The sequence below is a fragment of the Xenopus tropicalis genome, chromosome 7 (genome assembly GCF_000004195.4).
Source record: "Xenopus tropicalis strain Nigerian chromosome 7, UCB_Xtro_10.0, whole genome shotgun sequence".
In the NCBI taxonomy this organism is placed as follows: Eukaryota; Metazoa; Chordata; class Amphibia; order Anura; family Pipidae; genus Xenopus; species Xenopus tropicalis.
Genome location: NC_030683.2, coordinates 39270028 through 39285344, shown reverse-complemented (window position 1 = coordinate 39285344; position 15317 = coordinate 39270028). Strand labels below are relative to the sequence as shown.

General features: G+C 42.6%; 1 protein-coding gene across 4 annotated transcripts in view; it reads left to right on the top strand.

The window, feature by feature from the left end:
* The first annotated feature begins 521 nt into the window (after nt 1-521).
* Nucleotides 522-15317, top strand: part of pdlim1 (PDZ and LIM domain 1) — a 37718-nt gene continuing 22922 nt past the window's right edge. For 2 of the 4 annotated variants that reach the window (XM_018095313.2, XM_012966268.3), the window contains exon 1: nt 1081-1176. In XM_018095313.2, coding sequence (XP_017950802.1) covers nt 1096-1176 — 81 coding nt within the window. In that variant the 5' untranslated portion in view covers nt 1081-1095. Of the gene's footprint in view, nt 897-1080; nt 1177-15317 lie in introns of those variants that run through there. The other 2 variants (XM_018095314.2, NM_203599.1) reach the window with 2 other exon arrangements.

Sequence of the window (15317 nt, the reverse complement as noted above, 5' to 3'; positions counted from 1 at the left end):
TCTGTTAAGACTCCAGCATTAATTTAGTTATTACTATTGCATTTACCTAGAACTTTATTCTAGAGTTGGAACCATAAAGAGTTTCCCTATCGTTCAGAAAACTAAAACTATTACTAGTCTTATTTCCAGTGAATACATTTTACAAAATATGCTTCAACTATTTCAAATAGGTAACCCCAAATTTGCCTGACTAAAGTATCTAAGCCCATGTACAGTAACTGAAATCTGACCCTGGCATAAGCAGCCCAAAGCTGTACATTGGCTGATACAGATACTACTAATGACATTACGACTTTGCCTATTGTTTATGTAGGGTCCTTATCTCCCTCTGGGTTGTGAGGAAACCCCATATTGAATGAAAGTGGCCAAACACCCCCAGCCCCTCGTCCCGATTCCCATGAGCCTTTACAAGGTGCGGCGGGAGCGCTCGGTAGTTTGCTGCACAGGGCAGAGGTGTGGGCGGGAAAGAATGTAACATTGTGCAAACATTCCCGGAGTTTGGGATCCCTGCTCTTCCATACAAGGAAACAGCACGGTGTCAGAGAGGGGCCGGGACCGAGGGCAGGAGCCAGGACAGGACTTCCCATCCCAGAACATAAAGCCAATAGCTACAGGCACCCACGGCGAGGAGGGAAGCTCTGTATCGCTTTATATCGCAGCTAATAGTCTGTGTGGGAGGTGCCAGCTCATAGGCCACGCCCATTTCGTATCAGGGTTACTGATCAGGGAGAGTCCCGTGTGGAACATCCACAGCCCGAGTTGGGAGCGGAGAACCAGAGTGGCACAAAGCTGGGCACAACATGGCTACTAAACGTATCGTTATGACTGCGCCTCCACCCTGGGGATTCCGGCTGATTGGAGGGAAAGATTTCGACCAGCCCTTAACTATTTCCAGGGTAAGTGGCTCCCTGCTGTGCTGCTCTGCGGTGCCAGATGGACTCTTGTACGTAGGGATTCCCAGGCGCCTGACTGCTGAGTGGCTGGCAACTATCGCTTATGTGTCCGACTAATGCCGAGCTACTGCTCTCACCTGTGAGGGTCGGGTGTACCTGTATAAGGGGCTGCACACACCCACTCACTCCTGCTGCTGCTATAATGCCAGGAACCAGCGGGTGGCGCTGTACCGCTAATGTCTGCTTACACTTGATTGGCCAGTTTACTGTAGGCTTTTCAAAGGTATGTGTGTATGCTTATAGGGACGGGAGGGTCCACCTGGCCCCTTTGCTAATGTGTTCAGTTCTCAAATACACTGACAGCTGGTGGTAAATGGAGAATGTTGCAGAATAGCAGCTGGAGGGATTCATAGAGCGGTGGTGTGGGCACCCCAGGTACAGGCAAACCTGGATTTGGTATCCACCTGTCCATTTCATTGTTGCAGACTCAATCAAGCCTGTGGTTGCTAGGGTTAGTAACCCAAACAACAAATATTCCTATTTCAGTGTGAATCTACAGTGGGCAGATTAGGGGAACAGCTGCATTCTGTCATAATTGCATTATTCAATAAATTCCACCCTTCTATTAATACTAATAGTAAGCTCTTATTTTGGTAAGGAACTGAATATCAGGCAGCCGTGTCCTGGACAGTGGTATTATATGTCCTGGAACCCCGAAACCTGTAATAAAGTGACTAATGTTGGTAGGGAAAGGTCATATCACATTTGACTGACTTGGAGTTCCCATTTACAGCAGTAGAAAGTATTGTGAGTATCCTTGGCCTACGGTTCGTATTGGAAGAGTTCCACGGCTCTTTGCTGCTACTTGAAGTGGTGTTAAATCCAGCTGGTGTGCTGTTCTTCTTACCCATTTAGATTTCTTGCTTTCTTTTAATTATTCAGTTATACCCCTGTACCTGCATAGCCCTGTGCTTTCCAGCACCTAATTTCTTGTATATACATGAATAGTGAAAAAGCTTTTCTAAAAAACCTGAATGTGTGTGGATATGAAAGAAAGTGCCCCAGGCTCTGGCACTGATCCATTTGATCATTCAGTTGGTACACTTGCTACCTTATATACTTACTGTTATAGCGCTGACAGCACTAATTCCATGTTATTATTTCATCGCCACAGTATTTGGTAGACTAGCAACACTTAACATGTTCTGATACTGGCACATCAGTGATCCTCATTGGTAATACTCTTATGTCTGTTTCTCTGGAACCTGACCCATGGCAACACTCGCCCACTCACATCTGACCTGGCATTCTTGTTTCCTTTGGAGCATACATACAGATTCTCATTCATGGGAATGATAAATCCCATGTGGGTAGGGGCCAGACAGAAGAATTTCATATAACCTTATGCACTACAGGAAAGCCTCAAAAGCGCAGTGCAGTTTTCTGCTATTCTTTACAGTAGTCTTTTAGGGAACATGAGGTCTAAATTACTATAGCAGCTCTTGACTACTCTGTGATACTTTGTGGTTCCACCATTATAAAATCTTTCTGTGATATCTGAATTCTGTTCCAGAAGCTTGCCTCTTACCCACCTCAGTGCCTGAACCCCAGACATAGGGTAAATGCCAAGGAAACAGTGCAGAGAGGGCAGTGACTGAGCAAAGTCTATTAGATACAGTGTTCTTCGTGTCTGTCTGTGACTCCAGATGCCAGCCCTTATTTGTAAATGATTCTAGTGAGTAGGATTTGGATGCTTCTGTCATTGGAGCTTGGCAATGCAGATACAGACAGGAAAGTATGCAGTTGTGCAACAGTTGTCATTGAGTCGGGGAAAGTTATTGTCTTGCAAGACCGATGGCTGCCCTCTCCTCCCAGAGTTACAAAACACATCTGTGGTTTATAACATATGTAGCCTCATCGTGAGTGCTGAACTTTCCCATGCTGTGTCTCATCCTGCGTTCAGTGTTTACACTGGGTACAAATATTGATTCAATTCTCTATCAGTGACACGTTTAGTATTCAGTTGGCCTTCCAGTATATCAGCTGTCTCTGGGTATAGGGTTTGGCTTCCCTTAGGCTATTGTCCCAATGAGCGAGTTAGTCGCCCCCAATAGATCTCTGCTACCACAGGCGACTAGCCACTCCGAAATGCTCACAGACAACACTAGGAATCACCAGTGGAAAGGCCTACGCATCATTACGGCTTTGCGAAGTCACGCAAAGTTGCCTGCAGAAGGAAACTTCATGTGAAACTGAAGCAATGTGTAGGCCTTTCCACCAGCAACTCCTATTGTTGCTGGTGGAAACATTTTGGAGTGGTTAGTCTCCCACAATAGCAGAGATCTATCACGGGTGACTACCTCACTCTGTAGGACATTAGGCTAATGCCTGACCCTCTGGTGTTCCCAAAGTCCTCAAAGTAGGTTTTCATTTTTGAATTTCTGACTCAAAGACAAGTTTTGGAGGCATATAGACCATGTGTACTGTCAAGCAGAGCCCCCTGTAGTCTGCCAGTCATCATTGGCAGTCAAATAACCAATCACAGCCCTTATTAGTCATCCCCTAGGCCTAGGACTTCTTTTCATGCTTGTGTTGCTTCCCAAAAGTTTGGGGACCCCTGCTCAATGACCTAGAGAATTAGCTGAAGGTAGCCTTTGAGGCAGTGTATTGTTTTGCCACCAATATAGATTCATGCAGCTTAGTTGTGCAATCATTTAAAATTTGAATTATTAGCTTATTGTGGACTCTGTGGAAGATGGAGAGATGGCCTTTCCATAATTCAGAGTTTTCTGCTTATTGGATTTTCATTTAAATCATCCCATATCTGTATATATAATATGGCTAATCTCTGTTGTTCAGTAGCAGATCTATAGCTCCATATGCTTCTCCCTAAGTGAAGTAATGTTTCATGGCATTCTTGCTGTTGTAGCTATGTATGCCCCTTTCATTATGGTCCTACATCCTACATGTATTACTTTTCTCGCATCTGCAAAGTTTGTCATATTTTGAATTGTTACTGTTGTTGTAAGGGTGAAGACAGATGCAGCTACTTGTAGTGGCTACTAAAACAGACACTTCTGATCATTTACTGATAACAGTCTCAAAGTCGTTTAGCAGAGGCAATTCTCAGTATTGTCTATGGCAGGGTATTTTTTGGCGTTTAGTAGCCATGAAAAAGCAGCTGCTACTAGTAGCTCTGTGTGTCTTTACCCTAAAACTGTGAAAGCACTGAATGGCATATTCCCAAGCATGACATTTACGAGCCACAATAGAAACCAACTCCTATGTTTGCCTTTGTATTGACCTATAAAGAGTTTCTGTTCATGCAATTACTGATATGGAAATACAACCAGACATTCTCAAGCTTACAACACAACCAGAGTTAAAGGAACAGCAACACTAAAAAATAATTGTGTATCAAAGTAATTAATATATTGTGCACTGTAGCCCTGCATTGGTAGAAGTTGTGTGTTTGTAGTTGTGTTTGTGAAGCAGTTTATATAAACAATGCTGTGTAGCCATGGGGGCAGCTATGCAAATTGAAAAAAGGAGAAAAGGCACAGGTTACATAACAGAAAACAGATAAGCTGTGTAGATTGCCATTGTATTCTACATAGTTTATCTGTTATCTGCTATGTAAACTATGCCTTTTCTTTTTTCAGTTGTTCCAGCTTGATTTGCTTCCCTGTGGCTACACAACAGCTTATTTATATAAACTATATTAGGGCTCTGGCACACGGGGAGATTAGTCACCCGTGACAAATCTCCCTTGTCTTGGGCGACTAATCTCCCCGAAATGCCATCCCACCGGCGAAAATGTAAATCGCCGGTGGGATGGCATACGCGGCGGCGCGATTTCGCAAGTTTCCTCTCGAGGCAACTTGCGCGATTTCACTGAAATCGCACCGCCGCGTATGCCATCCCACCGGCGATTTACATTTTCGCCGGTGGGATGGCAATCCGGGGAGATTAGTCGCCCGCGAACAGGGAGTGTTGTCGCGGGTGACTAATCTCCCCGTGTGCCAGAGCCCTTAGCATTTCTGAAGCAAACACAAAACTTCTACAAAACTGCTTTCTGCTAGCTGAAACCTAGCCAGACCATTGGAAGGATAACTCGCGGTGTCACCAGCAGCAGGGGATGTTCCATTAATTCTAAGCAAGTTCTCCATAGAGATCCACTTCTCCCAGCCTGGCAGAAAAGCGCAGGGCTGAGAGAAGTGAATATATGCCTTATCTGTCTTCTCCCTAAATCTGAGGGACCACTGGGTAAGATGCTGGTGCAGCGCTGACATTCAAACTGACCCAGGAACAAACCTGGTGATTCCATTCAGTGGAGGGTGTCTAAAATTTTGGTACTCCCAGTAAATAGAGATTTCCTTGTCCTTTAATGTTTAAGGCTACTTTTGCAGATAAAATGTTTATTTAAACATATTTTGCACTCCCTGTGTGCCAACAAAATATGAAGAAAAAGTAACCACATGACAATGTATGTTCCAGTTAAATGACAGACTAGCTGCTTTATAAACCCACAAACAAACTGTTTAGAGAGCACAAGGGCTGCACAGTACTGCATATGCCCTATCAAATCACTTGGAAACAGACCAACATCTGACTTAAAGACAAAATGCTAATTGTGAAAGCTGTGTACTAGTATTTGTTCTGCCATTGTTTTGCTTTTGTTGGATATGACTGTTAAGGTGGCCATACACGAGGCGATTTCGCTCGTTGTGCGATGAACGATTATATCGACAAACGATCGTATGGCGATCGAGTTCCCATACGATATGCCATCCACGGGCAACGATAATTCGGGAAAGATTTTGTCGCATCATTATCGTAAAATACGTACGATCGTACATCTACGTACGATCGAATGTCGTTGACTTCCGCTGCTGGCAATCGTGACATGCGCAGAGAACAATTGTTGAAAGACAAATGTCTGACACTCACACCAACTGGCAGATTTTATCGTTAAACGACCAAAATTTTTAAACCTGGCCGATCGATTTTGGGGACGATAATGTCGGCTCGTTTAGTGGGCCGACGATCGTTCGTACACCACCAACTATACGATAACTTAACGATAGCATCGGATCGTTCGGGAATCGGTCGTTTGTAAGTAAAAAATCGGTCCGTGTATGGCCACCTTTACATTTCAAGAACTAAACAACAAGAGTTGTTTGAGAATGGAGCAAATTGGGCGGCTCTATCACAGTGTTTATAACCATGTTTTTTCTGTAGCAGGGGACATCTTAGCTACTTGCTAGTGAATGTGTCACCCAGGGTTTCACAAGCGATGTTTGCTTGATGCTGAGAACATACTGAGATGCCAGTACCCTCTGCTGCCTATAACTAGGGTGGGAAAGGTTCCTGTCTGCTGCTACCCCCTCAGCCACCACAACACTAAACTAATCTAGTTTTCTCATAGTATAGTACACTCATGTCAAACACAAGGCCCGCGGGCCAAATCCGGCCCGCCAGGCCTTGCAATGTGGCCCGCACCGCGCTGTCATAGGAGGCTTGTGATCTCGCCGGCCAATCTATTACGCATGCGCAGTACCGCCACTCCCTAAGTCTTCACCAGCGCCAGCGGCTCCTTCTCTCTTATGCCGCAGCAACAGGCCCTTTTATAAGGTTGTGCCCGTGCGTATGACGTCACACGTCAGCGACGAGGCGCAACCTTATAGTAGTGCCTGTTGCCGCGGCATAAGAGAGAAGGAGCCGCCGACATCACTGGTCTGTTGGGGCTCTGTGTGTGGGGGCTGGCTACTGTCTATGGGGGGTACTGTGTTTGATGAGGCAATTGGGGGTACTTATTTTTGGGGGCACTGTTTATGGGGGCAATTGGGGGTACTTTGTATGGGGCACTGTGTGTGGGGGCTACTGTCTATGGGGGGTACTGTGAATGAGGCAATTGGGGGCACTTTGTGTGGGGGCTACTGTCTATGGAGGGTACTGTTTATGGGGGCAATTGGGGGCACTGTTTATGGGGGCAATTGGGGGTACTTTCTATGGGGGCACTGTGTGTGGGGTCTAACAGCACTGTTAAGGAAAAGATTGTTCCACTCATTTTAAATTCACATTTCTGGTTAACATTGTCAGTTTATGACTGTTCAGTAAACCATTCGGCCCGTGATTTAGGCTGGATTTTAGATTTTGGCCCCTTCTCTGATTGAGTTCGACACCCCTGGTATAGTATATTCATACTAATGAGCAGCTCACCTTCTGATTCCAGGATCCTTCAAGCTCTGGGCATGCATTCTGGTAATTACAAGTTGTATACAGAAAGGCAATGATTTCAAGGTAGAAGACTATGAGAGTCTAATTATGTATACTTGAACCTGACCCAAACCCACAACCTGTATCTTTACCCAGCACCCCTGCTGAAACACAGAATTGATATCATCATAAAACTATGTCATCTGAAATAGTAGGAATCAGAAATGATTTGAGGACCGAAGGAAGGCAGGAAGGGAGGCAAGAAATCTATTCTGAGGCAAGAAAGGTAAAATGTTTTGCAAATAACTACCTCCCCAATAGCTTTGGGTTAGTGAATTAGCTCCAGGCCTCACTTGCAAGGAGCCATGAGTTGGGCACATATTAAGCTATGTCCCATGGCTTGCATCTGTTCGTTGCACAACAGCGTCTACTATATTGAAATTTCATAAAAAGCAGATGAGCCAAAATTTCATACTTTGAAACACAATGTGTGCTTGGACAAACCCCCCTGCACATTTGTGATGCCAGCACTGTTTGTTACAGGTACGTTTAGCCAGATGTTTGGAGAAATGTGGAATTCTGTAAATGTTGCCAGATTTTCATTACTATACTTAGCTTTGTTCAGTGTTAGCTAATACGTGATCATAGTTTTTGTATTGTGTCTTCTCTGGTACCCTGCTGTACCATTACAATCAGTGGCATCAGTTGTCAGAGGATGCTGGGAGTTGTATTTGAATTAAGGGTGAAGACTCACAGGGCGATTAGTCACTGTGACTTTTTAAAAAGTCACGGCAACTAAGCCGTGCGATGAAATTGCGCGCACAATTTGTCACATCGACGCAATTGTGCTCTATGGGCGGAAAGTCGCTGTGACTAATTGCCTCGTGTGTCTTCGCCCTAAAGCCAAGCATTTCTGAACTACTGGCCCATAAAATGATAATAACTTAGGCACCCTCCATCACAAAAGTGGCAGAAAGCACACGGGGGGGTGGTGGTTCTGTACTTAATGCATGCCAGAGGTAGGAGTTAATTACAGGGATCCATTGTGCTGTGCAACCATAACCTACATAATGCTATAAGTACTGACTCTTGTATGGTTGCTAACTAGCACCCCTAGCCCTGGCAAATGTGCCCTTAAGTGTATGTAAGCTCATCTGTAAAGAGAGAGCCACGATTGCTTTCAGTTACAGAGGAATTTCAACAATTTTACCTGGGGTGGTATCAGGGAAGGGGGGGGCTGAGAACATCCCGGGGGAATGAACATCCTGAGGGAATGACTAAACAAATTTCTCTAAAATCTCCAAATTACTAAAGATGATACCTAGAATTTAGACAGCACAGATTGCTTTAGTCCTGTAGTTCTTGGCATTTAGCCAACTTACATTATGCCCTTGGCATTTACTGCCTGTGATTTTATTTGGTATCTATGTCCAATGCTTTTGTTGGAAATACTATTGTTATCAGAGTTCTTCATCAGGGCTGAATTTAAAAAAAAAAAAAAAAAAAAAAGGGGGTGTATAATGTACCTGTAAATATGACTGTGGGGCAGGGCTGTTGGGAAGCCATTAGAGGGACAGAATACCCCTTTTTTCCAACATTGATTCAGCGAATAGGGTTTGTGCTGAACATGAGTTTTGCCTAGGAAATAGCTGGTTTTAATTATTTTTTATTAGCTGCTCTTTATCTACAAAGATAACAGGCTGAAGCTGGGGAAAGGAGGGACTTATTTTTACAGAGGGCTTCTCTCTGTGAGCTGATAATTTGTTTAATTTTGATCTTTGTTTTCAATTTGGATCAGGAAATACAATGAGGCTTTAGTTTCATTTTCTCCAAAGTATTTTTACTTGGCCATAGGTTAAACACTTGGACCTCGGGGCTTTCCTATTTTTGTACAGTCACATCCTTTCATTTGGATCATCCTGTCAAATGCAGTTCTACCTCCTCTAAACACGTATGCCCCGCATAGGAAATATTTCATCATAGCAAATCGTCCTCTCCCCTGTATTCCATCTACAGATCCATTCCTCAGGAGCTCTATGCACCTTATTTAGACATGTTGGCCTCAGAGAGCTCTTGTGCTTATGCAAGAAACATTTTTCCCTTATGATGAAGCCATGTGCATCTGACAGTTCCTTCTAACTCATAGTAATTTATTATTTCATTGCCTGCCCAGCCTCTGACAATCTGTATAGCTTGAAGACTTTTGTTTCTTAAGAGGACATTATGGCAGAATTTATACAATTAATTGCTTCTTCCAGAAATTACATTTCAAGATTTTAGGAAACAAAGCACACACCATCATATCATTTTTATATAAGGCGCATTATACCTTGGTTAACACTAACCATACATGTCCAGGTTTGCTTGGGTAGTTTGGCTGATTTTGACCATATTGCCCAACCATCTCGGCATGTATGCCGGGGAGAGGAGAGGTTTAACAGATAGTCTTGCTATTCTGGTGGATAGAGGATGCTTTGTCTTGATGGATTATTTCTGTTGGCCAAAATAAAAAGTAGCTGTAGGCGGCTGTGTACTGTATGCTTTGTCCAGTATATGTACCTTAAAGGGATACTGTCATAATTTATATGGTATACTTTTTATTTCTAAATTACACAGTTTACAAATGAATAATTCACTCTACCATTTAAAATTTTATTCTTGAACCAACAAATGTACTTTTTTTTAGCTGTAATATTGGTGTGTAGGTGCCATCTCAGTGCATTGTGCCCGAGTCTGAGCTTTCAGAAGGAGCCAGCACTACACATTAGAACTGCTTTCAGGTAACCTATTGTTTCTCCTACTCCCATGTAACTGGAGGAGTCCCAAGCTGGACTTGGATTTCTTACTATTGAGCACTATTCTGATATCTACTGGGAGCTGCTATCTTGCTCCCTTCCCATTGTTCAGCTGATTGGCTGCTGGGAGGGGGAAAGGGAGGGGTGATATCACTCAAACTTGCAGCTCAGCAGTAAAGTGTGTCTGAAGTTTATCAGAGCACAAGTCACATGGCTGTGGCACCCTGGGAAATGAGGAATATGGCTATATTTAAAATTAAATATAAAAAAAAAATCTGTTTGCACTTTTGAAAAGTGGATTTCAATGCTGTAGAAGCTCTATTAACTGATGCGTTTTGAAAAAACATGTTTTCCCATGACAGTATTCCTTTAAGAGCCTTTTGCCTGTGTATGATGATAGTCACTAGGAAGTACAGCACAACTGCTCTGAAAAAGTAGAGCTGACTCATATCAAATTGTGAACACAACAAAGCTATATAATGCTCCAAACCGAGCGTGTCCGTGTAAGCGCAACATGGGAAGGGCCCTATAATCCTCTTTTATTCTCTAACCCTAGTTTAGTTAGTTTTAAGTCTCCTTTTCTATAAAATATTATTTTAAAGCATTCTGTAACTTGCTTGCACTATGTAGCCTTAAAGGAGAAGGAAAGTCATTTTGGCATTTTACTGCCAATAGATTAGCCACATTAGTGCCGCCTAGAACAATATATTTATTCTGCAGAAGCTTTATTATACCTGAGGAAAGAGCCCTAGAAGCTTTCTCTGCTTGCTTAAGATTGCAGCTTACATTTAAGCTTCTTGCTGCAGCTCTCGCTGTTGGTAACTTAGGTGCCATTCCTATGGGAGGGGGGAGTGAGTTATATGAATTAATAAGGGAGAGAGGAGAGAGCTGCGCAGACTCTGGCCCCAGGAATGAAGTATTTTTCTGAGAGAGGAAGTCTGAGCCCAAAGAACATGTTACAAAAATGGAGACAAGAAATCCTGTGCAGCGTTTCTGTGAGTGCTTATGGCTGTATTTACATAGACTTTTGTGATGAAGCTTACTTAGTTTTTACCTTTCCTTCTCCTTTAAATATATGATAATGGTAATGATTAAACAGCAAGTCACTTGGCACTTTGAGAGAAACAGAGTCCATTTTTAAGTAAGAGAGTTTACTTTCAATATAAATGCTTTATGGAACCATTTTAATACAGGGGGGGCTTATTTATATACTTGTGTTTATTTATAAGAGTGTGAGCTACCATTCTATACATGGCACCCAATTAGTGCAGGGGAACCATGCCCCCTGGCAAGGTGATATTAATAGGCACGTGTGGCGAATGTGCAGCTGAGGAAAGTGGATCCATTCCAATTCGCAAATCCATGTAGCTCCACAGACAGGCACTGGGTCGGACTTGTGCAGCTGCACTGGGTGGATATTGGCCTGAAAATGTTGCTTTTGCTGCAGGTGGGAGCAGATGTTTGCCAGTGGAGTCCAACAAGTTTCATTCTATCCTAATCTTACTCTTTCTGCTTCTCTCACTGTGGCCCCAGTTACTAGAAAGGAAGCCGACTGAGTGGCTATTTTTTGTTTATCTTTCTATTCAGACACTCTTTGTTAGTCATCCTGTCTGTCAGTCATTCTGCTGGGCAACAGTATTTTGTATCTTTGTTTTTTTCGTAAAAAATTATTCAGAAATGATCTAATGTTTTTCCATTATAGAATTGTGTGGTACTTATGGTACTCATGCTGAGGCACAATGGGTGTTCTGATGCCCAAAACATTTGCTTGATGGTGGATACCCTTTCAGGCATAGGATTTTCCATGCATTTCTGTGGAAAGAGTTGACAGGTTGATTTTACAGTTTTGCTGTTTTCCAGCAGCCGCAGCCAAAACATACAAAGTCAAAATACCTCCTGTGTACCACAGACCTCATTGCTCCCAAATTGCTCTTCCTTGCATGTGCGGGGATAGCAGCAGTGAGCACCGGGGTTGCTAATAACCATAATAGTACAGTACTCAGTGCAATACAAAGTTTTTTTTTTTTTTTTTTTTAATGTCACCATTAGAGATCCCTGTTTTAGGATAAAGACACACTGGTAGCAGCTACTTGTTGTGGCTACTAAAATAGACAATGCTGATAATTTACTGATAATTGTGTCTGTGTGTTTTAGCAGAGGCAATTCTCAGTATTTTCTATGGCAAGGTATTTTCTGGCATTTAGTAGCTGTGAAAAAGTAGCTGTTACTAGTAGCTCAGTGTGTCTTCACCCTTAGGGCAGTGGCACATGGGGAGATTAGTCGCCTGCCATAACTGTTCACTATTGCGGGCGACCAAAGCGATGCGTATACCATTCCACCAATTTACATTTCTGCATGGGATGGCATGTTGGGGAGATTAGTCGCCCGCAATAGTGAAGATTAATGGCAGCGACTAATCTCCCCATGTGCCACTGCCCTTAGAGTCTATAGATAATATTAGATTATTTGCACTGATAATGAGCTGTGTGGCATCTCCCACTCATAAAAAAAAATTTAATGGGCCACATTAGGAAGTATAAAGAGCAAACAGAAATATACCATAATAGAAATACTTGTGCCAATATTGTCTTCCTTGCAGTGGCTCCTATTACTCTGATTAATAGTAATAACGTGTGTTTTACTGGTACACAGGGGTCCTGTACTTATTTACTTTACCACCAGCTCAAAATAAAATGGAAGTAGAGGTTCAGATTGGCTTAATCTGTCTATACAGTGGTTCTTTAAAGTGAACCCTTTAAAATTTTCTGTATTTTTGCCTCTTTATAGGTCCCTGGTAAGGCCTCACCTTGAGTATGCGGTGCAGTTTTGGGCTCCAGTCCTTAAGAAGGATATTAATGAGCTGGAGAGAGTGCAGAGACTGCAACTAAACTGGTTAAGGGGATGGAAGAGTTAAACTATGAGGTTAGACTGTCGAGGTTGGGGTTGTTTTCTCTGGAAAAGAGGCGCTTGCGAGGGGACATGATTACTCTGTACAAGTACATTAGAGGGGATTATAGGCAGATGGGGGATGTTCTTTTTTCCCATAAAAACAATCAGCGCACCAGAGGTCACCCCTATAGATTAGAGGAACAGAGCTTCCATTTGAAGCAGCGTAGGTGGTTTTTCACGGTGAGGGCAGTGAGGTTATGGAATGCCCTTCCTAGTGATGTGGTAATGGCAGACTCTGTTAATGCCTTTAAGAGGGGCCTGGATGAGTTTTTGAACAAGCAGAATATCCAAGGCTATTGTGATACTAATATCTACAGTTAGTATTAGTGGTTGTATTTATAGTTTATGTATGTGAGTGTATAGATTGGTTAGTATAGGTTGTGTGCTGGGTTTACTCGGATGGGTTGAACTTGATGGACAATGGTCTTTTTTCAACCCTATGTAACTATGTAACTATATTTTTATATGAATGTAACCTAAAATATCCATCCAATAACATATCTACGTGCAGCAAAAGTAAGTGACTCCTTAGAATTATCATATCATTTAAAGGTGAAATCAGAGTCTGGTGTTTTCAGTCAGTGGGATGACTGTGTTCGGGTGTTAGGGCTCTGGCACATGGGGAGATTAGTCGCCTGCAACAAATCTCCCGTGTCTCGGGCGACTAATCTCCCCGGATTGCCATCCCACCGGCGAAAATGTAAATCGCCAGTGGGATGGCATACGCGGCGGCACGATTTGACTGAAATCGCGCAAGTTGCCTCGAGAGGAAACTGAATGCAGAGTGCTGACCATTTGCTAAAGATCATGTGGACAAACCAGAAGGATACTGGAAGAATGTTTAAGACAAAAAATTACTTTTTGCCTTAAATGAGGTGCATTACATTTGGAGAAACAAAAACACTGCATTCCTGCATAAGAACCTTATCCTATCTGTAAAACATGGAGGTGGGAGTGTTCTGGTTTGGGCCTGTTTTGCTGCATCTGGGCCTGGATAAATTCTAAACTATACCAGAGAATTCTAAAGGAATCCTAAACACAAGTCATTCTGGTTAAAGAAGCATAAAGTGGATATTCTGGGCTGACCTGACTTTAATCCAACAGAAATGTTGTGGAAAGACCTAAAGTGAGCGGTTCATGTAAGGAAACCCACTAACATCCAAGAGCTGAAGCTGTTCTGTGTGGAGCAATGGGCTAAAATCCCTTTGAGTCAAGGGGGGGAATTCACAAAAGTGCTGATATTGAGACAAAATAAAAGTGTATATTGTTGGATTTTCCACCTAATTCACAAACCTCTATCTCCACTTTTGTGAATTTGTCTTTTAAACAGACAGTTTTCAGATTTTTTAATTTTCCCGACATTTTTTTTTAATGAATTAGCTGTTAGTAAATCTGTTGGTGCCATTAAACCCAGTCCCACATCTACATCAGCCTTGGAATAAGGATTTTACCAGCAGGATTTGGCATTTCATTTGCTATTTGTCATTTCACTTTGGGGGCATTTCCTGAGGGGTAATTTCAGTTTGCCCAGGAAACTATACATCATTTTTTTCAGGACAATCTGGGCTTTATAATGTTTTCTATATTTCTGTGTAATTCCACTTCTGTAACAAGATGTAAGGGTCTGAATACCATCTTCTCTAGCCCCTACTCATTACTGGTCAGCAGCAATCCGGCCCCACACCAACTTGCTCTGTTGGGGCCAGTCTAACCCTGTACCCCAATATCCCAGTTTGGGTGCCACTGTGTATGTGCCGTTTGCTGATCCCCAAGATGGTGGGGACCATGCTGTTAAGCAGCTCTGTAGTTCTGGACATGCTATGGGGGGGCACAAATAAGTTGGGGCAAATGTCAGTGAAGTGATTAAAGAGGGGGCACTGCTGCTAAAACTAAAAATTTGCCTGGGAGGCTTTACTTTCCCTTTTAATAAAAATGTTTACAATATATTCACACAAAATGTTATTATTGTCTCATTGATTAAGCTAAAACTAATTTGAGGCAAAAACTTTTTATATATAAGATATAAATTAAACTTTTTTTAATCAGTGTTTTACTTGTTTATAAAATGTTAATGAGGTTTTTTGCACCTATTGTTCTAGGGTTAGACAGAGACTTGCCCCCTAACAATAGGCTGCTAATCCCCATTAATATGTTAATGATCCCCCAATGGGGCCCCTACCTTAGGTGTGACTTGGAGACTGGGTGAAACCAAACAAAATTGATAATCTTAGAATTAAACAGAGTTACACTGAGCTTTACTCCATTTTGAAAATGTCGGGAAACATGTCATTAAAATGTTGTTTAAACGACAAATTCACAAAAGTGTCTTTTAACTGTCTTTCACCAAAAATGGAAAAGTGGCGGTTGAGTTGGAATTTAGGCAGATTTCTGTTTGTGAGTCTGGAGAAAGTGTTTTCCACCAGTTTTTCCACCACTTTTACTCCAAAAAAGGGCTCTCTTC